This window comes from Electrophorus electricus, chromosome 6, assembly GCF_013358815.1.
Source record: "Electrophorus electricus isolate fEleEle1 chromosome 6, fEleEle1.pri, whole genome shotgun sequence".
NCBI lineage: Eukaryota > Metazoa > Chordata > Actinopteri > Gymnotiformes > Gymnotidae > Electrophorus > Electrophorus electricus.
The window spans coordinates 23,251,799-23,279,747 of record NC_049540.1 but is presented as its reverse complement, the minus strand read 5'-3'; the positions used below and the strand labels follow the sequence as shown (position 1 = coordinate 23,279,747).

Genomic DNA, 27,949 nt, shown 5'->3' with positions numbered 1-27,949 from the left:
GTTCCATCATCTCCTAGTGACTGAGTGGGAAACCAAATGCCGGAAGTACACTTTGGAGATTCAAAAGTTCCATAAGTTGCAAAGGTAGAGCATTGCACGGAAGAAAGGAAACCAAAAGGCGAGGTTGACAAATCGCACAAAAGCCTCTTTCATATTGTATTTTATTTTAACTCATCGCTTCTTTTTACAATGGGACTACCAGCTCTGGAATTTAGCGATTCTTTTTTGGACAGCCCCGACTTCAGAGACCGCCTGAAATGTCACGAATTTGAGTTGGATCGTACGAATAAATTTATAAAAGACCTTATAAAAGATGGGAACATGCTTATCAGTGCACTGAAAAGTAAGTTAAACATTGTGCGTTCCGTCAATCGTGCATTGGGTGTCGGGTTATCACTGGAAGCGGATCACAAAATCACAATGAAATTTAATGAAGTCAATTTTCATAATCCGTTATTCTACATATAGCCAACTGATAAGTATCTAGCTCATTTGAAAACAAATGCTTTCAGCAAAAGGTTTTGCCACAGTGTAGTTTAATTAAAAACATATCAAATGCTTTTCACTCACTTTATTCGCTTTATTGTACATAAATGGTATGTTACGTTGAGCTTCCGATCGTTGATTCATTTGATTATTGCTATTGGCTTACGGAGTAGCCTACCCTTTCATGTCTTCTTTAGCGCAACCCAGGAGAAATAGTCGAGTGCTTTCCCATGGCACCCAGCGTCCCGGTTATTTTCGCACGAATGTTAAACGTTTGTTTCCGTTCTTGATTTGGTGAAGTTTATATTGTGTTTACAGCATGTGCCTTATTGGATCTACCATCTATTGCTGGTACCATCCTTTCAGTGTTTACACGGAGACTTGAGAATGTGCAATTGTTGAAACATTGTGGAATGTAGCTTCCTCTAAGCATTATGAAAAGGACCTGTGTCAGACTGATGGCTGACCCCCTGACCTGCAAAATACCGCCAGTCCACTCCTTAATACATTCTATATCTCATACAACTACAGCCTATTTTGTTTGGACCTTAATACACAATCACTGTGTTAATAAGCAAACAATGACACGTTTTTATTTAAAACAAAGGTGAACATTTATTTCATCCCATCCACAAAATACAAATGCATTTCGTTCTGTGGATTCAATTAACACAGTGAAATTGTTAGTAAAAGCATTGGCTGTCTTGCACAACTAGATGAACACCTGAATGGTGGACATGGCTCTTTGCCATACCCTGTTAACACATCCATTCTCTGGGCATAGGGCTGCATCACCTTGACAGTTCATTGGTGTTTCAGTCCTGCTGTCCTTGACACTAACCCACCTTTTGGCAAAATTACATTAAAAATATCAAAATGTATTCTGTTCAATTTTTAAAAACACTACTTCAAAAACATGTAACAAAAGACATGCTGGTGATAAAAAAAAAAGTGCTGGATATGTATATACTTGTATTTTATTATGACTCTCATAATGTTATCCCTTTTTGTCATTAGAGCCCCTGTGATCATTCTTTCCAGTTCTTTTCCAATACGTGTTTGTATGAACATGCAAAACATATGAAGTATGCACTGACAATACAGTTAATGAGTTGAGAACGTATACAGAAAAAAAAAACATATAACGATTTGACATAATCGGATTAGGCTTTACAGTATTCTTTTAAAATACATTTACACATATGGTCCTACAGTATTTTTCACATTACTATCATCACTAATGTACAAAATACAAATCACTCCAATCAGATTATGTATGATGTTTCAAATAAATATACCTGAAAATTTTATTGGTACTGCTATGTTTGCTGAATATCTATTTGTATTTATTTCCATTGTACTTTCTAGTGTGATAAATTGGCTGCTTCCACAATGTTGTTTATTTATTTTTGTCTTTTGGTTCCTCTCTCACATGCCCTTATTTCATTCTTGGACCATGCTGCTCAGACAAAGTGTAGGATATTTGGTGCTCTGTGTCATGGTAACATGGCTCCTACTCAATGCTTCTTTACTGAACAAAAGGGAAAGTGAGTGATTTCCCAGAAAGGTCCCCAGCATTTATTATAATGTGGTTTGATTCACCATGGGTGTATATGCTTATCCTATTTTTGTTGGTTGTAAACAGTTGCCATAAAGGAAAACTCATCAGATAATTGATTATGGGAATTTGTTCAAACATGTTATTTTATGAAATGTGGCGACAAGTTCTTTTTCTTTTGTTAGAAAATGGCTACATGAAATATGATCTTTTTAGAACTGTGATGATGACTGATACAGAAGTGTCTTTTTCGCAGATCTTTCTGCGGCTGTACAGAGGTTTTCACAGTCCCTTCAGGATTTCCAATTTGAGTGCATAGGTGATGCAGAAACTGATGATGAGATTAACATTGGTAAGTGTCTTTCAGCCCACTCATATGGAAATTCACCAAAACCCCATAGCTGAATGCTTTTTTTCAATCATTCTTGACCGTAAATATTGTTTAAATAATAAGATAATGTTGAGAATTGCATACCCATGATAAGACAACAGAGTAAAATCATGTTGAATTAGAATTTACTCCTGTGGAATTGACTCTTAATTTAACTGTAGATGTTAACAGGGGCTTTTATTGCATAATGACCATATATAAGCAGGCAACTTCAGTTAGAGTTTCATTTCCATGTGCCCATTCTTAGTTAAGCAATTGTCCTGAGTTCTCATGCACAGCTGACAACAATCCTGCCTGTTGCCACTGTTTCTAGTACCACCATGCACCAATCTCTGCATCTTCTTTTAACAATAATGGGTCTTTATCACACAGGGGCCAACTGCTGGCTGGATTTGAATATTCTGGAGTCATAGATGTGGTGGCATAGTTCTAAATCATTGTCCTCTTCAAAATATCTTAAAAAATCAAAGTACTTCTCCCTTTCCTTGATTGTCTATAATGAGCATAATAGAAGATAACAGTTGCTAGAGTGTCTCATATTGTAGATGCAGTTCATTTGTTTTGTCAGTACAAATAAATAGTGTGCCTGTAATAGCTCTATATGGCATTTTAGACAAACCATTTTAGCTGAAAATGCATAGAAGTCCAGTGTATGCAGTATATGTATTTCAAACTTTGGGCTAATGAGGAATGAATTCAAGCATCCAGCAGTATTTCATGTCAAGGGAGACAAAATGACTTACTGTAGCTATATGTCAGCAACCATTATGTCCATGCTGTCTCAGTCATACTCGTATCTCTACTGGATTCTGATTTTTCATGGATTTTTTGGCTTGGAGTTATTTTGGCTCCAAGTCTGAAAATAAGTCCTGTCTCAGTGTATATATGTGGAGAAGTCCTTCTCTTATGCATTAACACAGCTGAAGTACGTCATGCTGCGGCTAAAGACTGTTTACCCAGGGGCCTGTGTTCCTTTCCAGACGCCTAGCCTCAGGCAGTGTGTTTGTAGGAGGTGGAAGCTAGAGAGGTTGGCTGGCAGGGTATTTGGGGGGGGTGAGAGGTTGAGGGACTTGCTGCTCTGTGACCCGCTCTTATCACCAAACATGAACATGCTGCCTATTTCAAATAAGATGTGATGAAGCTGTCGCAGATATTGCTGAGACTAGACCAATGATTCTGACTAACCTGATGTAAAATGTTATGGTCCATCATTGTGTGACCAATAATTGTAACAGGAGAGTATCTGCTAATTTTGACGTGGATCATAAGAAAAATTATAAGTGACTCAAAACTGTAACATCATATTCCATTTTCTTATTACTCCTCTCCCAGCTTCTTTATTTTAGAGGAAGGTTATATTATCTTTCATTAAATATAGCAAATGCATATACTGTTAACAGTTAACATTTAACTGATGTATATTTCAGTATTTTTTTTAATACTATTTAGCAGATTTTTTTTTCTTGTAATCGATAAGCACCTTTGTTTTCTGTTGCACACACCACATATTCATACAGGAAGCATGCTTTTCACATATGTCATGTTTCCACATCTTCCATGTACAATGTTCGCTTGACTATGTTATTGTTTAACAATGCACCACTGACTCTGAATCACCTCTGTTTATAGATAGATTGTGGGTGGCCATAGTAGTTTCACTGTGACAGATTGTATTGCTCATGTACAAAAAAACAAATGGCAAAGTCTGATACCTTGGCAGAGATCCCTTGCCAGTCCTAAGCCACACTTATGTGACATAATTCAAATGTTCTTTCTCTTATCACAGCTCAGTCATTAAAGGAATTCTCTCAGTTATTAAACACTGTTGAGGAGGAAAGACGACGACTTGTAAGTAAATGGATCCTTTTGTTTCATCTTTCTTTCTTTCATCTCAGTTAATTATTGTGTTAATTTAGCCTCCTGTGAGGCCTATCCCACTGCATCCCAGTTGGCATTGCAGAACTAAGCCCTGCTTTAAGCCAAGCCCTCATGTTACTTCCACTTACACCACATGCACAATACACCTGATGGAGTTATAGTTATATTTAATTATCATGGCATTTTCTTTCAAGCCATGTAGATCTTGACTGCCAGCTAAAAAAGACCTTGCATATCTGAGAAAAGGTGCATTGGGCTTTCGTTGTAGGGAAGAGATCTATGGACATGGTAGTTGGCCTCAGTTAGGCATATATTTAATTATCAATTGATTATTTGTCCACTGCACCTATTTTTATTTGTTGCAGCTTCAGTTTGTTGCTCCTTTTACATTTTGTCCCTTAATGTTTAGTAATGTGGATAATGCTTCATTATAATAATGCAAATTCTTCATTATAATAATGTGCCCTATTAAACTAAAGCTTATACACCCTTGGGAACAACCATGTCCTCTTTGAGTGCCATAGATTATTTCTGTCATAGCTGAGTGTTATGGGAAACATGCTTTTGTCAAACAGATGTGTGCCTTGGGTCATGACTTTCCTCTGGAGGGAGGGGAAACCACACAATATCAGTACCATTACTGGCCTTGGAATGTTTTGGAATTACTCATTTGACTGAAGTCTTTTTTTCTTCCACCATTTAAAACTGGAATTAACACCCCTAAAAAAAGACCCCTAAATGGCTATAATGAGTCAGTGTGGCCAATAGAACAATACAATTACTTTAGTTGCATCTACTGCATCATTTACAACAGGAAGTGTGAGCAAGTACATGTATTGTTATAGGGTCAAATAAGGGATTATCCCATGTAGTCTCTCAGCTTCTGTTTTGCATATTTTGTTATAAGGATAGTTCTGGTAAACTGGTCTTTTGGTGTTGTGATGGTGATTCACCAAATACCATTCAATCAAGAGAGTTATTAACTATTACTTACTATGAGTGAATAATCCATTAATCCTTATTTTCATCAGATGTTTTTTTTGGGGGGGTTTTTTTGGGTTTTTTTTACCAAAATTTGTTGTGTTGTCCTAAGCCTTTTCTTAAATCATAATGGAACTGGATACATGCATTCAGCATGCCCTAGCTATAAAATGTCTTTGTTTTAAGAAAAGCAGAAACCTGTGATTGTGTCTATGAACTAAGATGTGTCTTCTAAAGCTTAGAGGACATTCAGGGCATTATTATTTGAGTGCCCTCTCTTACCCCTGGTGGAGAATATGCTCCTTGTGTGGAGTCAGTGGAGAAAATTAACACACATTTGGACAGAAAATTGGCCGTTTACTTTAACATCTGTTATGTGTTTCAAGGGGCAATGAAATGTGTCGGATGTATGTGCAGTGGCTTAGTCCTTTGATATTCACAAAGCCTTTTTAGCCTCTTAGACTGTAACACTGCCTGCTCAGAGGCTTCAATCTTATCCTTTGTTGCGTGTCAAAATGAGTGGAGGTCAGTGGAGCTGTGTGAGGAGCCTCAGGGGGCAAGTTACCCAGTAGCACCCTCCAGCCTCCTAACTTCCTGCAGACCACGGCACTGCTGTGCACTGTTCTCACAGGCTGCTGTGACAGCGCTCTCAGAAGGACACACACCTCCATAAAAGAGAGAAAGCCCCACTGAGCTTTTCATTCATATTTGTGTGGTAATGACACAAAGGTGTGACTGTCTCCATGTGATTTTTCTGTCCTCCCTCTGTGATACTGCAGTAACTCTGAGAACGTTTGGTTTGGACTAGACTGATTTAACTAGTACTGAGAGGTCATTTATGTGTGTGTTATTCTTTCATATCAGATATGTTGCATCCCTAGGTCTGAAATCTTTCTACAGTGATGTCTGCTCCATATCCACTGGTACTTAGCAGACATACTGTATGCTAAGACAATCAGCCAGGCCTATCTGTTTTAAGTGGGAGGCCTTTTCCCACATGATGGATTAAGCTGATGTAAGAAGTGAGTTTCCTCTCTGGCTCTAAAGGGCCATGGGAACTTGTGACGAGCTTGATGAGCGAAACTCTTCAGCCAACAATATTGCTGTCTGCGCGCCTACCCCCACTGAAATGAGGATATCCTGAACCTTTCAAACACACAGCTTTGTGTGAAGTGCTGAGAGGCCACTTGTCATAATGAGCCGGACACTTACTGTTGGCCTCAGTGTGAGTGTACAATGTCTCAATATGACAAGGCAGTTTGTTCTGTCCTTGGCATTCTGTATATTGTATGGACATTATTTGAGGTAAAGTGCACATCAACTGATGTATATGCTGATATTTAAGACTGCTTATCATACATTGACGTTTTATATGTAGATTAAGCTCTTCTTAAGCAAATGTTTACAGTACCAAATAATTCTCTAAGGCCCTGTAAAAGTGCAGAAGCCTCCAGAACAGGAAAGACATGTCAAGCACACATCTCTTAACAGTGAATTTGTTACTGCTTTCTACATGGTCTATGTCTTGCATCTGGACCTGCCTGGAATCTGTACAGCTCCATTATAAAGGCAGGATTCATTAGTTTTGATGTAGGCAGATCGGGACTGTAGAGATGGGCTGTCAGTTGCCAGGGGGAGGACTGAGCACAGGCAAGCATGTGGAACTTATTTTGGGCAAATTCTCTAGTGAGACTGGAAGTCCACCACTCTGTGTCTGGGAAAGTATATAAAAGGAATTTGTGTATGTAATTGAATGTTTTTCCAAATGGGCCTCCTAAACGAAAATGGTACTAATTATATTGTCATTATTTTACAGTATATAAAAACAGTTGTTCTGGATAGTTTTCATATGCAAATTGTTGAAACTTTTGGCAGTGGCAGATTATGATGGCATAGCTATAGACCAGCTGTTTTACAATGAAGTTGAATTGAATTATGTTGTGCATTATAATATTACCATAGTAGGTTCTGTGTAAAACCAGTCTAGACAGTATTACGATGATGTTTTCTATTGTCTATAAAATGGATTTTTCCATTATATATTATGAAATGCAAGGGAAAGAAAGGCAAGCAAGTATGCTAAGGTCAGGCAGCACAATGAAGTTTTCAAGCTTCCCAGATACAGTTAAAATATAACATTTGGAGATTACATATTAGTCTTTCTATATTTAGAGGGAATTTGAACAGAGAAGTCGCATGGAATTTACTTGCCTTTTGAACATTTTTAAACTGTTTTGATTTAGATACAGAATGCTGATGACGTCTTGATTACGCCGTTGGAGAAGTTTCGAAAGGAGCAAATAGGTGCTGCCAAAGTAAGACTTAAGACTTCATAAGACTCCCATTGTGAATGTATCTTACATATTTCAGCAGATGGTCATTTTTAGCCTTATTGCAGCATGATTTAGTACATGATTTAACATGAGTCCACACTGAGAGTCTGCAGGAAGGGGGGAAATTGCAAACACCTGTTAAGGAACAGCCAAATTATAACCAGATACAGTAATGCCACATTCACCAAAATAAACTTGAGGCCAGAACTGGTGCAGCCGCTGCCCTGCTAGTGTGGATGCCTTTTCCACTTGATAAATACATTACTACTTCTATGTAAATTGTGCAGTGTAGTAGCCCTGCACTGCACATTTTCGAATTCTCACAGTGCTAATGCACTCATTTTAAACTTTTGAAGTGATTCCTTATTCTTGTAACTACATACATGTTTCAGTATAGCAACTGAATAATTCACAAAAGTTCTTGCAAAACGTGCTGTCAGATTAAGAACTGAATAATAAGGCAGGAGTTTAAGAAGTTAAATCCATGAAGGACTTTTTAATGAGCTGATGAGCTGAGTCAGGTGTGATGGAAACATGGAAAAATAGGAAGTGCATCTGTATTTGAGGGCCAGGACTGGGAAGCCTCGTACTAGATTGGGGTGGAGTAGTGTTCAAGGTTGATGTCCGTGGTGCAGTTCAGAAAGCCCTTATGGGCTGGTAGTGTGACACACACCTCCATCCCCTGGCTTGGCCTGTGAAGAGCTGAGCTGAGCATCTGATGAGCTCACTGCTGAAGGATCCAAAGATGAAAACACCCTGCCTTATTTGGCTGTTTGGGGCCCAGACTCCTCAGCCAAAGCTGAGATGGAACTCATTCGGCTTAGACATTTAGACCACAGAGGCCAAAGGGAATGGCTCTCCGGCTGTTCAACCTCTCACACAAGATCGCACACTACACACACGCGCGCGCATGCGCGCGCGCGCACACACACACATCAACAAAGGTAAAAACACACCACAAATACTACACCTTCAAGAGACCACACGCAAATGGTAGTACTAACAACTAACAGCAGTTAGATGCTTTTTTTCCTAAACAAGCATTGTACAGGCCAAGAAAGGTTGATGTCATTGTTAGTTAGCAGATGGGCCTGGAGGCTTGGACTAGGCATGTAAGAGATGTGATTCCACTACTTTGTCACTTGGTAAGTTTGTAGGCTGCTGAGTGTCCATGAAAGGGTCATGGGAAAGGTTCGGCTAATGGCATAGAAGAAAAACAAACAGCCTGGATCAGATTTCAGTTGCAGATACAAGAAAGGGACCCTGACTGCCAGAGGTCTTGGGTGCTTGAATGTTTAGTGCAGCATAGAGAGGTGGTATCATTGAGGGTGTAGGACTGTAATCCACTGTAAAATGTGTAAGTGAGCTCTGGTTCAATATTGTTCAAACTTGTTATTGGTTGACTTAGTTGTACTTACTTACCTCACAACCTTGTCTGTGTTGGTCAGTGTTAAATGTCAGTGTTGACCAGACAGTAACATTTATGTCATTAACATGTTTTACATGTTGATTTAACTGGGCCAGAGTTCTCAAGGAAATTTCATTTAAAGTTTCATTTCGTGTTCGTTGGCATTAACAATGACACTGAGTAAGCAAAGTTAACAATTTAATGTTTAATTGTAGAGGCCACAGGTAGGGTTTCTTCTGTTTCTGGAAATACTCTGGGCCCCGTTTCCTGAAATCATCATAATGTGATCATGTTACCTAAGGGAGAATGTTCAGTGTAATACTTGCTCTACCATTTAAAGATGATGCTTGTTTTATTTGACACCTAGACCTGAACACCTGTCATTTGTGATTCGCATGCATTCAGTTTAATTTCAAATAATTTACTGATCCTTGTGCATCCATACACTCTGCTCTCCTTGTTCTAAAAATCACTGCATTGTGAGTCACTTGAGATATGAAGTAAATGATTAGTCAGTTTCCCTGGTGCATCTCAAACATGACCCTTTCATAACACACATGCATGATCATTTTTCTGGTGTGCTAGAATTCCTACAGTTTTTATGGTGTGCCCATGGCTTCACACCTTCCGATGGGTGTGGATTCAGCTTGGTCATTTTGAAACCCAGAAATCAGTCCTGTGCTGTCCTGTCTTCAGATGCTTGTATGCCATCTGCTGGTTGGAGAGCCACTCAGAAGTGAATGATGCATTATGTCCATATCCATCCAAATCAAAATAAACAAATTAAGAAAACATTTTAATGGAGGTTTTACATGATGTTTGTTTACAAGTTGAAGGCCTTATGTAACAGAAGATTTCTGTACAAGATATTTATCTCTGTAATTACCATAGAGGAAATTCCAGTTTCTGTCAACATTCTCATTTTTCTAAGGAAGGAAAGAAGAAGTTTGACAAAGAAACTGAGAAATATTATAGTCTTCTGGAAAAACACCTAAATCTGTCTTCTAAAAAGAAAGAGGCATTTTTACAAGAGGTAACCATTTGACCATTATTATTCTCTATTATAACCCAATTATAACAGTTAATTGTAATTATTATAATAGTTCAAAATCTCATTTTGTTTGCTACCATAAATCTGTTATTATTTGTGTAATTGATTTATTTTATGGTAACCTTGCTTTTGTTTGTACCACACTATTTACACTAATATGCTTCTTCAGGCAGATGCCCAGATCAATAAGGAGAGACAGGTTTTTTGTGATGCTTCTCTTGAGTATGTCTTCAAAATCCAAGAAGTCCAAGAGCGAAAGAAATTTGAGTTTGTGGAGCCGGTAAGAAAGGGGAAAATATTACAGTTTGGGTTACATTTCTGAAGCTGTCAGTGCAAGTGGGAAATGAGTTACTGGGCAAGTGAGATTTTCCCCTGAACTGCACATGTGCAGTCACTTTTGTACTGTTTTTTAATCAGAAAGATGAAGGATTAAAGTCACATCCTACACCTGCTGGGTTCCATCTGCTGCAGAATGCATCTCTCAGCAGAGGCTTGCACTGATAGCATCATAACTTCATGCACACATGTTGGAAAAATCACCCTTCACCCTTCAAAAAAAAACCAGTTATGGAGGAAGGGGATGAAGTTTGCTGAAGTTAGCGATTCGTCATTGCAGATTGCATGCATCCTGAAATGTATTACATTTGTTCAGACATAAAGGGTATTGTTGGTGTTTTAATGTCAAAGATGAAACTGCTTATCTTTTCTATCTTTTTCTTAGCTTCTGGCTTTCCTTCAAGGTCTGTTCACATTCTATCATGAGGGCTATGAACTGGCACAAGAATTTGAGCCATACAAGCAGCAACTGCAGTTCAACCTACAGAATGTAAGAGTTCAAGTCAAGGTGGCCAGTGGGGTTAACAGGAAAATTGAAAAGCAAGAATGGTATACAGTACACTGTATACAGAATCACATAGCTAGAGCACTGGTACATGTTTATATTATAATGTTCTTCTGTTATATGGGGTGAATATAAAATTGATACTCTCAGCTGAATTAGTACAACATAGTGTAAGAATTTGGCTGATCTGGTGATGTGGTTCTTTGGACTTTTAGCTTCTTCTAATGACACTTGACCATTGCCTTGACCAAGTTTTATACTTTTTAACATGTTCAGTTGTGCTCTTTGTAGACAAGGAATAACTTTGAGAGCACTAGACAGGAAGTAGAGAATCTAATGAAGAGGATAAAGTCAGCAGAGCCAGACTTTAAAGCCCCTGGACAGTGGACTATGGAGGGTTTTCTATATGTACAAGAGAAGCGTGAGTATTCTTGGCTCAAAGCAACGCAAGCATCTGAGAACTCTCTCCTGATGGTTATTTCACACTTGATGCATGTTTTACACCCGTTATGTATCACACCTGAAATGTACATCACCTCTGATATATATATCCAGAAAGGGCGCATGTCTATTAGGGTGCAAATTTCCATTTTGCTGCATGTTAATGTTTTGAAAAATGTGTTCAAATATTTGTGCAAAAATCCCTATGCCATCTAATTATTTGTAAGTGTTGCATACAGTGAAGACACATTTGTCCTCATAGTCTGAAACTTCCACCTCTATGCTGTAGGACCCCTGGGCTTCACATGGAGCCGACATTATTGCACATATGAGAAGGAGTCTAAAATGTTCACCATGAGCAACTCGGAGATCAAATCTGGAAGCAAACAGGTATAATGCTGTTTGTTGTAGAGCATTGCACTTTAGAAATACCCATCTTCTACTGGCCTTAACTTTCCACCTTTTGTTTACTATGCAGTAGTAAGTGACTTTTTCTGTGTCATTCTAAAGAATGGACTGATTATGAGTCCACCTGAGATATTCAAACTGAAGACCTGCATCAGGAGGAGGACAGACTCAATTGACAAACGATTCTGCTTTGACATCGAAGTGATGGAGAGGTTTGTTTTCTGTCCCTGCACTTGAAATATAGCACTTTACCCACCTTACACAAGGTGTTGTTGAGGACATTAAGGCCATTGTGATGTGAGCCTCTAGAGGATGTGGCAGAGAAATTTAAAAGATTTCCAAGTTTTTCCACTTTAATGTTTTTGTTGGCAACCTCTGAGGTCTGTCATTCCTCTTCTCTCCTTCCTTTCCTATTTCTTTTCATGACTGAAGAAATAACACTTGTCAGGGGATTCTATTCAGTTCTCTTCAGTGTTTCTATAAAGTCCGCCGGTATGTCTTTCTCTTCCTGCTCTGGGCTGAGATGGAATGTGTGGTGCCGCCTGCTCATAGCAGCTACCAGCTGCTTTCACACACTGCAACAGCTCCGTGCACACACTGTAACAGCTCCTTTCACACACTGCTTCAGGCTTTGGCTTCTTTCAACTTGCTACTAATGATACAGGTTGGAACAGGTCATTTAACTTAACACGCTTAAGTTATGCTGCATGTACATTCTTTAAAAAAAGTTATAAAAAGAGCATATACTCCAAAGTGGTATTTGGTCTTGTTTTTTGTTTGTTTTATTTAGTTGCAGGCAGGCATAATCAGTGAATGTGGGTGTTGCATTAGGTATGATGTGATGATGTTGTGAAGGGTGATTCGCCTTGCAGCCGGCATCTGATTTGGCTCTGTCCCGCAGGCATGGCATTATCACTCTGCAGGCTCTGTCTGAGTCTAACAGGCGTCTGTGGATGGAGGCTATGGATGGAAAAGAGCCGGTAAGAACACCGGTCCTCTCCTACACAGCAGAACAATCCTCCAGGCTATATACACATGATGTTTATATACAAAGCTCAGTTCACAGCCTATTTAAGCCCACATATATATGAAATTTGATTAGTGGACTAAATCTTCATGACTGAGTTTAACTTTGAAGTTTTATGTATTTTGGACAAGATGAAATGTAAAAAAAAAATGTAGTTTTGCCCATGACAAAATATACAAAAAGAAACTTTCACTATAGTTAAGTAATCCTTGCTCAAACTGTTAAAAAGGTGTGTCTAAGGCAGGTATGACAAGAAGTGTGAGGTGAGTTACTTGTTGCCAGAAGTGGAGAGTTTTGGCACAGCCTCACACAAAAGCTCCGGATGCTATTCTGGAGTCAGGTTTGCTCAGGCCAGTGTGTTCAGCTTTCAACTTACTGTGGACTGTGAGCTTCTGGGCGGCTTCCTGCTTTTTCTGGCCAGTTTCCTGAGAGCTTCCTCTGCTCTTTCATAGAGTTAATGTTTCTAACCCCTGATTTCAAGATACACAAATAAATCATTCATGGTTAGCGCCTGTGTCCAGGCAAAAATATATTTACAACTACTAACATTTTTACTCTTTCCCTTCATTTCATTATACCACATCATATTCCCATGTTACGCTACAGCAAGATTATATTGATGTTGAATACGTGACATGACTTGCTAGGTCGATTTGCATCAGATAGGGGTTTTTATTCTATGTGATGTGTATTTGTTCAGCAATACATGAGTTACCATTTTTTGTCATAGCGATTAAGGTTTGTCTACTCTGAAGTAACACATCTGAGTAAGTGGAAGATGTCTTTCATCTTACTGAAAGTGAGTCATCATTAGGTGACCAAGATTTTGTTGTTTTTGTAATCTGTTTCATCATGAGGCAATCAGAACTGCTCTGAAGCCAAAACACAGCTGTTGACAGTGCTTAGGACTGGTTAATTGCTCTTTGTTTGATCAGTCAGCAAAGGCCAGGAAGTTACAATCCCTAACAGGATATGTCCTCTTTCGTGCTGTTCTTCTCTTTTTTATTGAGAGAAGTACAAACTGCAGCACAGAATACTAAAATTCTCATGACACAGTCAAGTGCTTTTGGGTTTTCTGAATTTGAGTTCTGGAGCAACTTATCTGCCATTTGCACATATGGTAAAGCCTGATATTTATTTGTTTTAATGTCTTGTTATCTGTAGATTTACACTCTTCCAGCACTTCTCAGCAAGAAAGAAGAAAGTAAGTTCACTCCTTGTGCCTTTTTATCAGGTGTAGTGAATTTGTTAAGAAGTGCACCTAATGCAGTGTCATGCAAATAATGAATGTTTAACAAATGGGATGCTTTGTCTTTGCAGCATACTTAAATGTGGTGGGATTTAACTTTGTGAGGAAGTGCATTCACCTCGTGGAGACAAGAGGTCCGCATCTCATCTGTTCTAATTCCTACACATTCATTTGCCAATTGCTGCAGCACTGTGTATATGCTATATACAAATGTTTAATTATGCAAACAGTGCAATGAAAGTATATTGTTCTTTCATCCCTGCTCAAATTTAACTAAAGCCATTTTCCCCCTTTTTCTAGGTATCCATACTATGGGCTTATACAGAATAGGTGGAGTTAATTCTAAAGTGCAGAGACTTATGACCTCTGTATTTGGTAAAGCTCTTTAAACTTTTTAAATGCCTCAGAATGTGTTATTTGACACTTATTGTTTACTGTTGTTATATTATTGTCTTAAAGAGGTCTTACTGTTTTATTTGCTTGTCCATTTTTGTTTACACCAGCTGCCAAAGCTCCTGCAGACATGGATCTCGACCCAGATACGTGGGATAATAAGACCATCACAAGTGGGCTCAAGAATTACCTTAGGTAAGGAAAGGATCTAATGAAAGGCACTTGGTTCAGAAGTATCAGACCATGTGCAGTAATCCAGCTGCTGTATGTTTCCAGGTGTCTGGCTGAACCTCTCTTAACCTACAGACTTCACAAAGACTTCATCATGGCAGTCAGTGAGTTCTTCCATGTGTCCATCTCTCTCTTTTCCCCATAATCCCCCCCCCCCCCCCCCCAAAAAAAAAAAGTTGAAAATGACTGTTTAAGACAATGCAGCTGTACCTAAGTTGAAAAGAATACAAACACTGTGTTGCACGTCTAGAGTCCGATGACCAGAACTACAGGGTGCGGGCGGTCCATGCCCTTGTGTATAAGCTGCCTGACAAGAACAAAGAAATGCTGGACATCCTGATCAAGCATCTGCTTGTGTAAGTCAACCCAGCGATAGTCTATCAGATGACTGACCACATCGCATTGCCAAATGCAGAGGTCACTGAGACTGACTTAAGTATGGATTTAATCCCCTTTTTTTCCTGCTGTTTTTCAGGGTTTCTACACACAGCCAAAAGAATCTGATGACTGTGTCTAACCTAGGTGTGATATTTGGCCCTACACTCATGCGCGCTCAGGAGGAGACAGTGGCTGCCATGATGAACATTAAGTTTCAAAACATTGTGGTGGAGATTCTCATAGAGAATTATGAGAAGGTAAGCTGAGCCTGCTCTAGCTGCCATTTAATTAAAGTTAACAGCAGATGGCACTGTTTACCAAACCCAGAGGGGAGCATTCATTCAGTTCCTGTAGCTGAGGTTAACAATCCTTTCTTTGTTGTCTAATTTGCTTTCAAGCACTATCTATTTTTAACTTGATTTGACTGGTATGTTGGCCCTACATGATGTTGTTGTGTCTTAGATCCCCTTTGCTGTGTCTTAGATCTTCCACCAGGCCCCAGACCCCAACGTGCCCCTACCCCAGCCGCAGTGTCGCTCCAGCTCACGCCGCAGCAAGACCATCTGCCTGTCTTCAGGCCCGCGCAAGTCCAGAGGCCTGTACCCACCAGCACTGTGCCTGGCCGATGCTGACAGTGGGTCTCCCTCCTCTCAGTCATATTTGGATTAGATGGGGCTTGGTAGACCCAAAGCTTGTTTTGTATAGAATCAGTTTTTAATTTTTATTTAAGTCACAAGAGATATCTTTCATGTCCTAGGTTTACATTCAACACAATAAATCTAATGGATAAGTAAATGTTTGGGTTTTTTTGCAGAAATTACTGAAAATTGTACAAGACATTTAATAATCTTGATTTGGTAAATCTGGCTCAGTGACAGATCCATGACAATTTGAAAGTATAGATTAAATAGCCAAGAAAGTTGACATGAGAGTAACAGTTTTTTATATGTTTGGATTTTATAAACACTATCAATGTCAGCAACAACCTCTTGGACCAGATATCTAACTGATAGAATTGAACAAAAAAAAGTAGACTGGCTATGGGTCTGTCCTCAATAAATAATTCAAAGATGAGCACCATATGGGCAGGAAATTCATTTGTAACTTTCAGTTACAACTCTTCCTAGATAAAAGCTACTGCTCTCTTAACTGTGTCTGACAAGGGAGTCTTCTGTAAAATTAGGTGCGTGATGTTAGTTTCACATCTCCAAAGCCTTCCCTTTTACTGTCCTCCTCTCTCAGGTGACACGTTCAGTAGCAGTCCCTGCAGCACACCCATGGGCAGTCTGGAGTCCCTGTCCTCGCACTCATCTGAGCAGAATGGCTGCTCCAAGGCCAGCTCTCCATCTCGCTCCAAACACAAGGTCTCGGGCAGTCTGTGTTGGACCACTCCTTCCCCATCTTCCGACCGACCCAAGAGCCCAGCCGGCACCACCAGCCCTGACTCCAGCTCCAAGGAGGACACAGCAAAAACAGACGAGTGGGAGGAGGCCCTGAGCGCCCTTCCAACACAGCAGCGTTCTCCAGCTCCAGAGACGACCGACGGGTCCACGGTGCAGAGCCCAGAGGAGCAGAAAACAGGGCACCTGTCCACCTGCTCCTCCCTCACCTCACTCCATATCTCTGAGGGTGAGCAGTCTGGGACAGTGGTAGCTCAGTGGTTAAAGACTTGACTTGTAATCGGAAGGTTGCTGGTTCAACCTCATCACTGCCAAGTTGCCACTGTTGGGCCCCTGAGCAAGACCCTTAACCCTCAATCGCTCAAGTTGTAGTCAGTAATAATTGTAAGTTGCTTTGGATAAAGGTGTCAGCTAAATGCCAAAACTGTAAATGAAATGTGTACCAGTCTATGCACGTTATCAGCACAAAAGTACATTCAGCACCTGAGTGGTGGTAGCATGTGGCTATGGAGCCGGCTATATGTTTCCCAAATTTGCAGGAATGCTTTCTCTGTTTCACTTAGGTTTCAGGAGCTGTCATGGCTCAGTTCAGAGTTTGGTTTCCCACAGTAACAGAGACAGCCTGAAGTCACTCCCCTTACCAAATATCCCTCCTAAAGTCACAGCCAGGTGCAGACTGGACTCCTCAGCCAGCAACGGATACCAAAGGCCCAACTCTTTGTAAGTAATGTTCACCTCAACCTGCAACCTACCTGTTAGACTTTAGAACAAAAATATATGCCACTTGATAAAAATTGGCAATTCTACAAACATTTTAATTGGTCACTTAATGTCTCTTGTTTGTCAAGTAAAGTTCTATGTGCCCTTGCTATTAGGGTCTATAACTCTTTGGTTAATTGAAATGAACACATATGGGGGCATATAGACCACTTTTTGTTAAAGGTAAGGGGACATGTAAACTGCTTTAATAATCTAGGCATTATATTTTTTTATCCTACAATAACCATTGTTTAATCTCTGTGTATACCAAATACACTGTCATAATTACTAGAAAATAGTGTTTTTGATGGTATTATCAGTTTATCTGAAAAATGAGTTTATCCCTCACTAATACAGCAGTACAATATGCATTAGTTTTTTCACCACACATTTTTTGAATAAGAATGTGTTATTTGTATTTTTTGGTCCAGAATTCCTTTTTAATGTCAAAAAATTTTTTTAAATCAGCTTTTAGATGTGGAAAGATACAGTCTCACTCTCACAAACCTGAACACTGCAGCATGTCTGCCAACATGGGTGGACATGACCAAGCAGCAGTCTATGGGGCTTTATTGCTGGTTCCTGAGAGGTGACCTCTGACTGCATTGCTAGCTGTAAAGCACCCCTTGACTGCCAGTGTTCTCATAAAGGCGCTAAAGGAAAATGCTTCCTTCTTTCATCCTAACATGAATACTAGTGTTACCAACAAGCAATATGTGTTTCAGAGAGGATCAGACAAAGAGTAAATTAGTAGTAACTAGTAGTAACTCTGAAGCACTCCAAACTAGAGTGTTGTGGCTTGTGTATTATGACCCACTGCAGTGTGGATCTTGTATTTAATATGCTCTTGATTTACTGTCTCAGGGTGGTCTCAAGAGCAGCTCTTTTTGAGAACCCAGTGGTCTCACAGCCGACCCCTGCTGGAAGGTACATTACCAGCCACAGAGCATGTGTCCCACAGCATGTGACCCATTAGTCTAGCCACTCTGTTATGAAATTCAGCTACACTATGACACGATATTCCACTTTGTGGTTTTCATTCTGTGACATGTTGCTTGTCTTTGCTTTCTTCGTGAGAAGCTGCGACACGGCGTGTAGCACTGTTGTTTTTGCTAGCTTCAAAATAGATCTTTCAGTCGGTCACGCCCCTGCCTGCCCTGCAGACGTGGCCTGGCCTTTCACCATGGACACTTTGTCATTCCCGAGAGGCCTGCTGTCGGGTGCATGAGTAAACTCCAGCTGTGGCCCATCTAACTCGCCTCCTCTGATGTGTTCACAGGGAAGCCAAGGCCATGTATTCCTGCCAGGCAGAACATAGTCACGAACTAAGCTTCCCCAAGGGGGCGCTTTTCTACAATGGTAAATACACTGCCACGTTCCAACATATAATAATAATAATAATAATAATAATAATAATAATAATAATAATAATTGTTTTGTCATGGTTTTGTTTTCAAAGTGTACCCCTCAGTGGAACCTGGGTGGCTCCAAGCAACATATAATGGCAAAACTGGACTGATCCCAGAGAATTATGTGGTGTTCCTTTAGCAAGGTCTTTAAGACAGACAAACAAAGTCCATGGTATCCATGGTAACTATTTCACCAGAAATGGACCAGAAAAGTTTTTGTACATCCATTGTATACAGTATGTGAATTGTTTAAATACTTAGTTAAAAATGTCTATAACCTAATTATCAACAGCAGAGTATATATGGCCCATAGTACTTCAAGTTGTAGATATTAGAAAGTTTCTAAACAAATATTAATATTTTATGATGTTTCTGACTCACATGTGTTTTGGCTCCATAAGACCTAAGATATTTGTAGGTGGCTAATCATTCAGACTGGCTCTGACATGTTGGACCAATAAGCATACATATATTACAGCAGTATAAAGTCTATGCTTCTCATATTCTATCTCTGTAATGGTGGGAAAAGACTTGCAATTAACAGTATAATGTTGTGGTACTGTTGAGAAGGACAATAGAAATTCTTCTGAAGTGACTCAGTACAACATGCTGATTTAATTTTATTAAGTTTTACAAAATTATGATCCTGTGCAACTTCCACTTGAAATGCCCAACATAAAATTTATTGATCATGTATGTTTGTTGCTGAGATTACCAGAAGACAGTTACACAGTCAAGAAATGATTTTACTAAAACAATGCAACTATGAGTGTTCATTTCTTCATACAATAAACATACACAATAGATGCTGGTCATCACTGGATGGGTCATACTTGTTTGTCTTTCTCTATTTAAATGAGACCATGTAAACCCACAGTTTAAATTAGTGGCTAGTCCTTGCAAGGATGAGGTATCACTTCACTCACAGTAAACTACTTTCATGAATGTATCCTAAGTCATCATGTCCTGCATTTCAGAAAGACATTATTATTATGTTCAATGAGATCTGATCACTATAATTTTTAGTTACCTGAATTTCTTTCAACTCCCCTGATGCACATTTTCTAAAGTACAGTGTAAAATTAATATTTTTGCAATTTCTTATCAAAGTTTATTCATGCCCGTTTGTGTTAAGTGTATTATGTATGATGCGGTGGGGTACGATAAAAAAGTAATGTAAAATGAATGTTTGTCAGTTTATGTCTGTGTCCTGAGCTGTGTTTCTGAGCTCATTGAAATGGAACTTGCTCCACTAATGGTTCTACTGTATTTCACTTCACACTGGTTTATCATTTAAATGTATCCTAATAAAAAAACAAAATGTACGGTTCAGAGGGGAAAACACCCCCCAGCCCCAGTCTTAGGGCTTTTTTTTTTTTTTTTTTTTTATAATTAGTATGCAGACATTTTATAGTTACTTGACAAAAAAAATTAAAATAAATAAAAATAAAAACATTTAAGTTCCATGACCATAAGACATGTGTCTCCAAATCAAGATTGCAATGGCAAAATCATTTTAGCAGTGGTACCACCTAGGCCATTTTTGTATTGTAAAACGTTCACCATAAAATATGAAATTATAGATAATTCTGAATTATTTAATTGCAACATCAAATTCTCACAGTTTTTTCTCTATGATAATTTTAAAGTTTGTTTCTTATTGTCTGACCATTTGTTAGTTTTATACATTCATGTACAATTAAAAAATGATGTTGCCTTTTCCATAAAATTTTGTAAATAACTGTGAGCAGAAAGGCTCATTTAGAATTCAATAAAGTGTGTTATATTATGTGCATATGGAATAATTCTTTATGGTCTACAAATGTACAGTATGTACAGTACATATTAAATAATAGCTACAATTTTAGTACTGACTGTAAAAAAAATAGGGAGCATATTGTTTTAAACACAATCACTTCCAGAAGCATAATTTTAGCAAAAAGTATAGTGTTTTTGTTTGTTTGTATGGTTTTGCCTAGACCCAAATTTATAGCAGAGCTTTACTTGGTACTGTGAGTGGTGTGCACCCATGGCAAGTTGTGCAGAGAAGCCCCATGTTTTACATGTAATAATAAGTTACAATTTTTGGTCATTTTCATTTCTACTTTCACTTGTTCAAAGTACAAACAGCTGCGAAGTTCCGAAGCTTCCGAAGATTACGCCACTTTGCATAGGCTAAGCAGGCCTCTTCATTGAATCATGTAGCACATTGTCAAGAGTCAGTCAGAATATATTAAACATGTACAACTGCTCATTGTTATTGTATTAAACACATGTTTGACTGAACAACAAAATGAAATAATGTTCATATACTCTCAATGTTGATTTTTACAAAGAAGCAACCATTTTTAATATGTGCTGTAATTTTTAAACACATTTTTAACACATTTTCAGGTCTGTGTATTTGGTTACTGTAGGTTTTATGCCATTTTTGTAGCCTACTTTCTTGCTTGTACCCATATACTGAAAATGATAGTGCCACGCCTGGACCAAATAAATAATTTCTCTATTAACTATTTACTAAAGCAATTTAATAATCATGCATATGCAAAATCTTTTCATGATAAGTCAAATAAGATCAGTTGACCACAGATTAGATGTATGAGGAAATAGTTTTAGATGACTAAGAATAGTTGCATTCAAAAGTGTTCAGATTTCCAAATAAGGAAATTTGGTAACATTGGTTTTGTGAAGAAATGACTTTGGGGGACATTTAACCCTGAGTACCTTATGTAATGTCATTAATAATAGTGTTTATAATAAGCATAAACATGAGTAGTTCTTAAGTCCTGGAACAGCTTTAGCTTGGCAGTTGTTCTTCTGTGTCCATGTGATAATTTTTATATTTTCTTTTGATTTTAAAGCTGCATTTGCTATTATTTTTATGATATTGCACTGTTTTCCACTACAATATTGTCCTTTTTAAAAGAAAAAGGGAATTTTTTTTTTCTGTTTTGTGTCCTTCCTTGAATGCTTTTCAGTGTTACTATGCAAATCCTTTAATGTTGCCAACAGTTTTATAATTATATTTAAGATAGTACAAGGTAAGAAAAAAGGAAAAGAATGGACGATATAAGAGAAAATAAAACATGGCTCTCTTTATACATATTGTTCCCTATACGAGTCATGAAAGCATTCATTCAGTGAGCTATAATAGTTGATTATAAGATCAATAAATGCCATATTTTCAATTAGTTTGGCTTGAAGCCAATAATTTCTTTTAGGTTATACTTCATTACTTGTCATTACATAACTAAACACATTTTCTAGCAATGAACGTTTTCAAATTAACTGGTATGTTAGTAAATATTCCTTGTCAGTTTGTCAAAGGCAGTAACCAATACACAAACAAATAGACAAATGTACAAATATTGTACTGCATGAGATTTCATTCATGATCAGTCAAAAGAGACAGATTTTTTTCAAGTCTCCAGACAAGTTCGGCTACGTTCTCCATGCTGTGAGCCTTTTCCTCCAGCAGCTCATAGCGCAAACTGGAAATGTCCTGCTTTATTTCCTTCAGTTCACCTGCACCACAGCCATAGTATGAACAAATGATATGAAATAGCACTTACTCATATAACCTTGCATTTAGCATCACTTTGGAAAATTAATGTGATTATATCCTAGGTAATGTTACCAACAGTGTATCCTACCTTCATTGACTTCATCACTCTCTTTGTCCATTTGAGCTTTTATGATGTATCGCTTAATGAGGCGCTTCATAATTTTCTGTACAAATTTGCAAAAAGTAAGAATTTCTTCTTTTTTTATTCAGCCCCACATGCAATGATTTAGAGATATTCATTTTCGAGATATTCTATATTATACAGAGCTGCACTGTTTCGAAATTAGTCTCCTCTGAACATCTGACAAAATTCAGCGGCTAATTAATAAGGCCATCATAAGCCAAACATATTCATTGGGGAACATGCTAAATTGTGCACTAATGTGGCCATGCAGGAGTCGATTTAACGAATATTGCAGTAATGATCATACCTGATATCGGCGACTTGAATCTCTGGGGGCTTTGCTCTCTCCTAACTGAACCAGTTACCCAGAAAAGCAAAACAATGCAAACAAAAGGTAATATTGAACCTGCCTTAGTTCATCACACTCAAAAATAACAAGCTTGTGATCTTATCTATAGTAGGACCAATCATGTCTGTGTCACCTCACTGAGTTCTGCCTCGCCTTTCAGAATGGCACAATGTTTGTGGAAGAGCTTCAGTAACAGAGCCTTTAGACCCATGCCCAGCCTTAGCACAGACTTGGGGCTCGGCACCAAGTTGAAGGGCACAGGGAGGGTTCTGCCCTCTTTAAAATAAGAGAACCAGAGCTTGGCACGGGCAAACTTCCATTCCACATCTGCATCATCCTGCAAACAGCAAAGAGACCAGAAGAAGCTAATTACTTTTTTAAAACGACTGATTCCAGAAGGTATCATTCCAAAACCTTATCTAAATCAGTAGAGATAAAATTGTGCTGTGGTCTTTTGTCCTTTACACGGATGACCTTCATCGGCAAAATTCCTTCAAACAGCCTAAGTAGCTGCTGCAGTTGTACTTATAAATTTGTCTTGTTAGCATGCCGGAATTTGAATACTGTAGATGTAAATGACAAGAAAGGGGTGAAATACCTCAATCTCCTGGAAGGAGCTGTTAATCATGGCAATGAGCATGTTGAGTAAGACAATAACCATGGTGACATTGTATACTCCATAGAGAACATATCCTGTGTTCTCAATGAACTTGTGTCCATTGTTCACAACCACTGATTTGACCTCAGAGAGTCCAAAAATTGCCCAAAACAATGTTTTGAAGCTCTCCTCTATGCTGTGGGATTTGTCAGAGAGTAAAATAAAGAAAAACACTGCATTTAACATTGCTACAGAAAAGAAAAGTTGTAAAAGAAAATTATAATTAAAACAGTATTTTCATTTTTATGTAAATTGTAGTGAGTAGCCTACATGGCTGGTGTGTTTCTGCCTTTGAGTGAACCCATTTTATTTTCTGGTAACCAGAAAACATTATACATATATCTTCTCAAGTACTTACGTGGTGAATGCATCATTCTGTTTGGCACCCAGATAATATGAGTACAGGTTGAACATTCCAATCATGAAGGCTAAGAAGACCAGAATGAAGATCACCATGAACTTGAAGATGTCTTTTACAGTCCTTCCTAAAGAGATCTGCAGTGGCCCAAAGCTCTCATTGGCTGGAAGAATGTAAGCGATTCGAGAAAAGCTCAAAACCACTGCAATGGCATAGAGCCCTTCTGAAACCAGCTGTGGATCTGATGACATCCAGCTGATTCGAGCTGTGAAATATATATAAAAACAAACCCCATATTTAATGCAAACACACTGCTTTACTGTTTTGTACTTTAATAAACTCTCTCTCTCTCTCTCTCTCTCTCTCTCTCTCTCTCTCTATATATATATATATATATATATATATATATATATATATATATATATATATATATATATATATATATATATATATATAAAATAAGGTTTTTACTCACCAAGTCGGAAGTACTCTACCTCTGTGGGCAAAGTTATGTAAGTTATATTTGTGTAGTGTTTGTCAACATAGCTTTGTGCTACATGTGCATGCCAGAATGCCATGATCCTTGTCACGAAGGAGGCTATAAAAATGGCCAACATTCCAAAATCCAGCATATTCCAGGGTTCAAGCAAGTATTCTCTTGGACCCTGAGACCAGATCTCCTTGCATTCTGCCCAGATCATCCCTGAGAGACAAGAAAAAAGTGTAGGGTTCTTTTGTATGTACTCATGGAAATTCAACATTTCACTTACACCAAAAATTGAAAGAATTTTGAATATTATTGGTAAGTGGATCTATTAATTGCTTCTTGTTTCTCCATTTGTTTTGATACTTTTACCAGGATAATTGGAAGCAGATTGAATGTTGATCTTAATTGGTCCTTTGACACATGAATTAAATATTAATTTCTAACTGACCTGTGACCCAGAATATAATGAGCATCTCCATCCAAGTGAAGGGAGTTGTTTTCATGCGGAACAGCTGTGTTGGATAGTCTTGGATGGTCATATTTGGCAACAGTTTGGTCCCGTTAAAACGATCAGCTGCATTTAAAACCAGCAAGCCAAGGAAAACAGTGAAAGAAGCTGCATGAGCCACAAACTTCAGAAATGGGCCTCTCATGAGCTTCCCTAGCTGTAGGGAATAACAAAAATGATTCCAAAGAAAAAAGATGGAAGTTTAAAGACTGAAAAAAAAACTTTGTTTACAGCCTATTTGTGTCATTATTGCTCTAAAAAAAACTTGTCCTTTATTTCATTATTATTTCACAACATATCATTACATGCAGGCCTCTCACCATATAAGACAGACACTGGGCACACTGACCTTACTACATGGTGCTGCCCAGTATACCATGGCTAAGAAGGGCAGTCCTACTGCAACACCCAAGACCACCATTAACTTGACAGCTGTGGTCTGCTGTCTAAGTCCAGACAGATTCTCATACCAGATTGAGAGAAGTTGTTGCTGACAATTTGGATGGGCCACAAACTAGAACAAAAAACAAGCAGTGAGACTGGTAGCATTGAGGACATCTCAAACACTGCTCTTTGCTGCGTAAATTAAATATATTTCTTAAGCATTACCTTAGTCAATCAGGTAGAATTTCATTCCACACTGGACCTTACCTTTTTCAGTTCATACTTTATTGCAAGGTTTAGTCGGGTGAGGCTTGGCCGTGGAGGTCGTTCACAGTTCTCATCTTCCTCACCATTCAAAATGGCCTCCACTTCCTCAGTGTTTCGACACAGATCCAGAAGTCCAACTACAAAGTCTTTACATTGTATGGAGAGCTTCCTATAATCATTCTTAGGAATGTAAGCAGTGAGAACTAATTTAGTAAAGCAACATTGCCTGAGTTATATTTAACCATTCAGGGTTTTCATTTTCAAAAATGTTATATGATCCATACCTTAAATTCCTTTTCAATGTTTGCCAAGCATGCAAGCTCATTGCTGAGTTCTAAGGCAACCAGCACAGGGTCTTCATTGGAGAGTGAAAGGTAGGCTGGGCTGGCCAGCCCTCTGTAGGCATTGATTCGTGCACGTGAGTGACTGAAGGAATCATACTTCTGATGGTAGTTGCAGGTGTCACAGGTACAGAAATAGTCATGAGGCCGCTCAATGCGAGCACCTCTCCCCAAGAGAATATGCACAATCTCATACTCATGGCAGTGAGATGCTAGTATGATAGGTGTGACATCATGAGAAAAGCGTGTCCCATCTTCATCATATGCAAAGAAATCATCATGCATCGCTGCCTGTCTTGGGCTGGCTGTCAGTCTTCTGGAGTCAGTAAAGGCCTTGTGGCTCAGGATGGCCTCCACAATCCTTATATAGCCTTTACTTATGGCCAAAAGTAGTGCATCCCCAATACGAGATAGGTTGTCTTTCTTCAACAGAAGTTCAGTGACCTCAAGGTGTTCATTTGCCACTGCCAGCTGCAATGCATTCTGGCCCATGTAATCCACACAGTTCACATCTAGCCCAGGGATTTCCTCAAGCATTCTGCGCACTACTGGAATGTTTCCATACTCAGCAGCATCAAGAAAACGCTCTTCTATCGGTGTAAGACTATTGGGATGGGCATTGAACATATAAGCAGCACCCCGCACAGCCTGTCTCCTATTCTTGGCCAAAGTCTGTCGAGTCTGAAGTCCACACTCACTATGGCAAGAGTCAAATAGGATGTACTTAGGCTTTGGAATGATGTATGACCTATCAAAACCAATGGTAATTGGGGTTTTTTCATGCACTAAATGTAAACTTTGTAATGTTTGTAACTTTCACCATTAATGAATGAATCAGCTGCTGATTAAATTAATATTATGTAATAAACTTACAATTAGGGGCATTACAATGTGAATCAAATTCATGGGGTTTAATTTTATTATTGAAAAATTGCTTCAATAATGTTATGTACACCACACTATTACATCAACCAATTACGGTTTCATACTTCCCTTGTAGTGTGATATTTCTTGAGTGATGGATCTAGGGGCTTTACAACACCTGGTGTCCCACCATTTTTCATTCTTTTCTCACCTAAATATTCCTTATTGCAGACTATTTTTGTGACTTTTGTTTGATTGTTTGAGGGGTTGGGGGTTGTTTTTTGTGTGTTTTGTTTCGTTTTTGTGTTTTTTTCTTTTGGGTTTTGTTTTTTGATTCTTCATGTTCATCATCAAAAGAATGGTCATGCAAACAATGCAGCATTATATTTTAATGAGACCATGTTTAATGCAAAATTTACTATATATTTCTGATTTAGTAACCAAGTAAGTTCTACTTATCCAACCACAAAACAAACAAAAAAACACAAAAAATAGATCATCTAAGGATACTCATTATATGCTAAATAATAATGCCTAAAACTTAACAAATTGATTAAAGTTATACTACATCTATCTTTGGCAAACATAATTTGTGTATTATTTTAATATTGCTTTAATTAAATTTACTGAAGTGTTGTGTTGTGTTGAAGTATTTAACTATTATCATTTTTCCAGTGTTCAACCTGAATGTCTATATTTTACTAAAAGGTTATGCTAATAGGATGAAAAGAAAGTGAAAAAAAACAAACCCACAGCTTTCTAAAGTAGATGTATTAGTGCTTCATCATTCTAAATAATAACTGTAAACTTTGTGTAAAAGGCAGTTAATTTTACATCAAGTTCCTCTTTACATTTTTGGCATTTAATATATGTAAAAAAATAATTGTTTAGAGTAATAATTTACTCTTTAAACAAGAGTAACAGTCTAATGGTTTAAATTCAGTGTAATCAATACATATAACCCTATAATGTTTAGCATGATAAATAGGTATAAATCACCTTACTCACCTATGGTAATGTCCATAATAGCCATAACAGTCCTCATCAAATTCAGCATTCTTCAGAAGATTGTCTTTACTTCTGTTCCTCTTGTCAGGTGTGTGGAATTTTGATTGACTTTTATCTTCCAAAACAGGTCTCCTTTGATTCATTTTTTCTAACTAATGCAATGAACCCAAATCACATTAAGCCGCAGTAAATGATGAATTGTGTTTCATTCTCAAGCAAGGCACATTTTTCTTCTAGGCTTTGTTACATTTCTGTTTAAGCCTTCAGGTAATAGAGAGTATCTAGGAATTCTGATAGCATTCTCTCCTGTCCTTTTACTATAAAAGTGTCGTTTAACAATCATCACCCATTCAAGTTATCCTCCATGTTATCTTCTATTATTATCAAGTTGTGAATTGTTCTTTTTTCACA

General features: G+C 38.2%; 2 protein-coding genes across 5 annotated transcripts; one reads left to right on the top strand and one right to left on the bottom strand.

The window, feature by feature from the left end:
• The first annotated feature begins 59 nt into the window (after positions 1-59).
• Positions 60-19,435, top strand: arhgap42a (Rho GTPase activating protein 42a). 3 transcript variants are annotated; one of them, XM_027004557.2, is made up of 25 exons: positions 60-343; positions 2,301-2,396; positions 4,222-4,283; positions 7,538-7,609; positions 9,967-10,068; positions 10,256-10,366; positions 10,808-10,912; positions 11,219-11,348; positions 11,658-11,758; positions 11,879-11,988; positions 12,209-12,268; positions 12,678-12,756; positions 13,968-14,007; positions 14,124-14,186; positions 14,353-14,427; positions 14,556-14,640; positions 14,722-14,780; positions 14,927-15,032; positions 15,152-15,311; positions 15,538-15,688; positions 16,297-16,683; positions 17,018-17,174; positions 18,078-18,140; positions 18,493-18,572; positions 18,673-19,435. In XM_027004557.2, exons 1-25 carry the CDS (start codon positions 190-192, stop codon positions 18,759-18,761), a joined length of 2,697 nt encoding a protein of 898 aa, XP_026860358.1. In that variant the 5' UTR covers positions 60-189; the 3' UTR covers positions 18,762-19,435. The 3 variants fall into 3 exon arrangements, with proteins under 3 accessions (XP_026860358.1, XP_026860368.1, XP_026860379.1); XM_027004567.2 differs by lacking the exon at positions 12,209-12,268; XM_027004578.2 differs by lacking the exon at positions 18,078-18,140.
• Positions 13,550-27,872, bottom strand: trpc6a (transient receptor potential cation channel, subfamily C, member 6a). 2 transcript variants are annotated; one of them, XM_027004599.2, is made up of 12 exons: positions 27,539-27,872; positions 25,610-26,363; positions 25,326-25,505; positions 25,024-25,188; positions 24,615-24,831; positions 24,155-24,382; positions 23,680-23,944; positions 23,262-23,457; positions 22,797-23,000; positions 22,279-22,354; positions 22,036-22,150; positions 13,550-13,673 (listed from the first exon to the last, which is right to left on the bottom strand). In XM_027004599.2, the coding sequence occupies exons 1-12, from the start codon at positions 27,679-27,681 to the stop codon at positions 13,589-13,591; spliced, it is 2,628 nt and encodes an 875-aa protein (XP_026860400.1). In that variant the 5' UTR covers positions 27,682-27,872; the 3' UTR covers positions 13,550-13,588. The 2 variants fall into 2 exon arrangements, with proteins under 2 accessions (XP_026860400.1, XP_026860391.1); XM_027004590.2 differs by lacking the exon at positions 13,550-13,673 and adding an exon at positions 22,622-22,666 and having other exon boundaries at positions 21,622-22,150.
• Positions 27,873-27,949: the final 77 nt, after the last annotated feature.

Excerpts from the sequence above, each read along its gene's own strand:
- arhgap42a (XM_027004557.2), top strand. The coding sequence starts at position 190 with ATGGGACTACCAGCTCTGGAATTTAGCGATTCTTTTTTGGACAGCCCC. Across the intron at positions 14,008-14,123 it reads TCTCAGCAAGAAAGAAGAAA|CATACTTAAATGTGGTGGGA; the intron begins GTAAGTTCACTC and ends TTGTCTTTGCAG. Across the intron at positions 14,187-14,352 it reads TCACCTCGTGGAGACAAGAG|GTATCCATACTATGGGCTTA; the intron begins GTCCGCATCTCA and ends CCCTTTTTCTAG.
- trpc6a (XM_027004599.2), bottom strand. The coding sequence starts at position 27,681 with ATGAATCAAAGGAGACCTGTTTTGGAAGATAAAAGTCAATCAAAATTC. Across the intron at positions 25,506-25,609 it reads ACATTGAAAAGGAATTTAAG|AATGATTATAGGAAGCTCTC; the intron begins GTATGGATCATA and ends TACATTCCTAAG. Across the intron at positions 24,832-25,023 it reads GGGCAGCACCATGTAGTAAG|CTAGGGAAGCTCATGAGAGG; the intron begins GTCAGTGTGCCC and ends TATTCCCTACAG.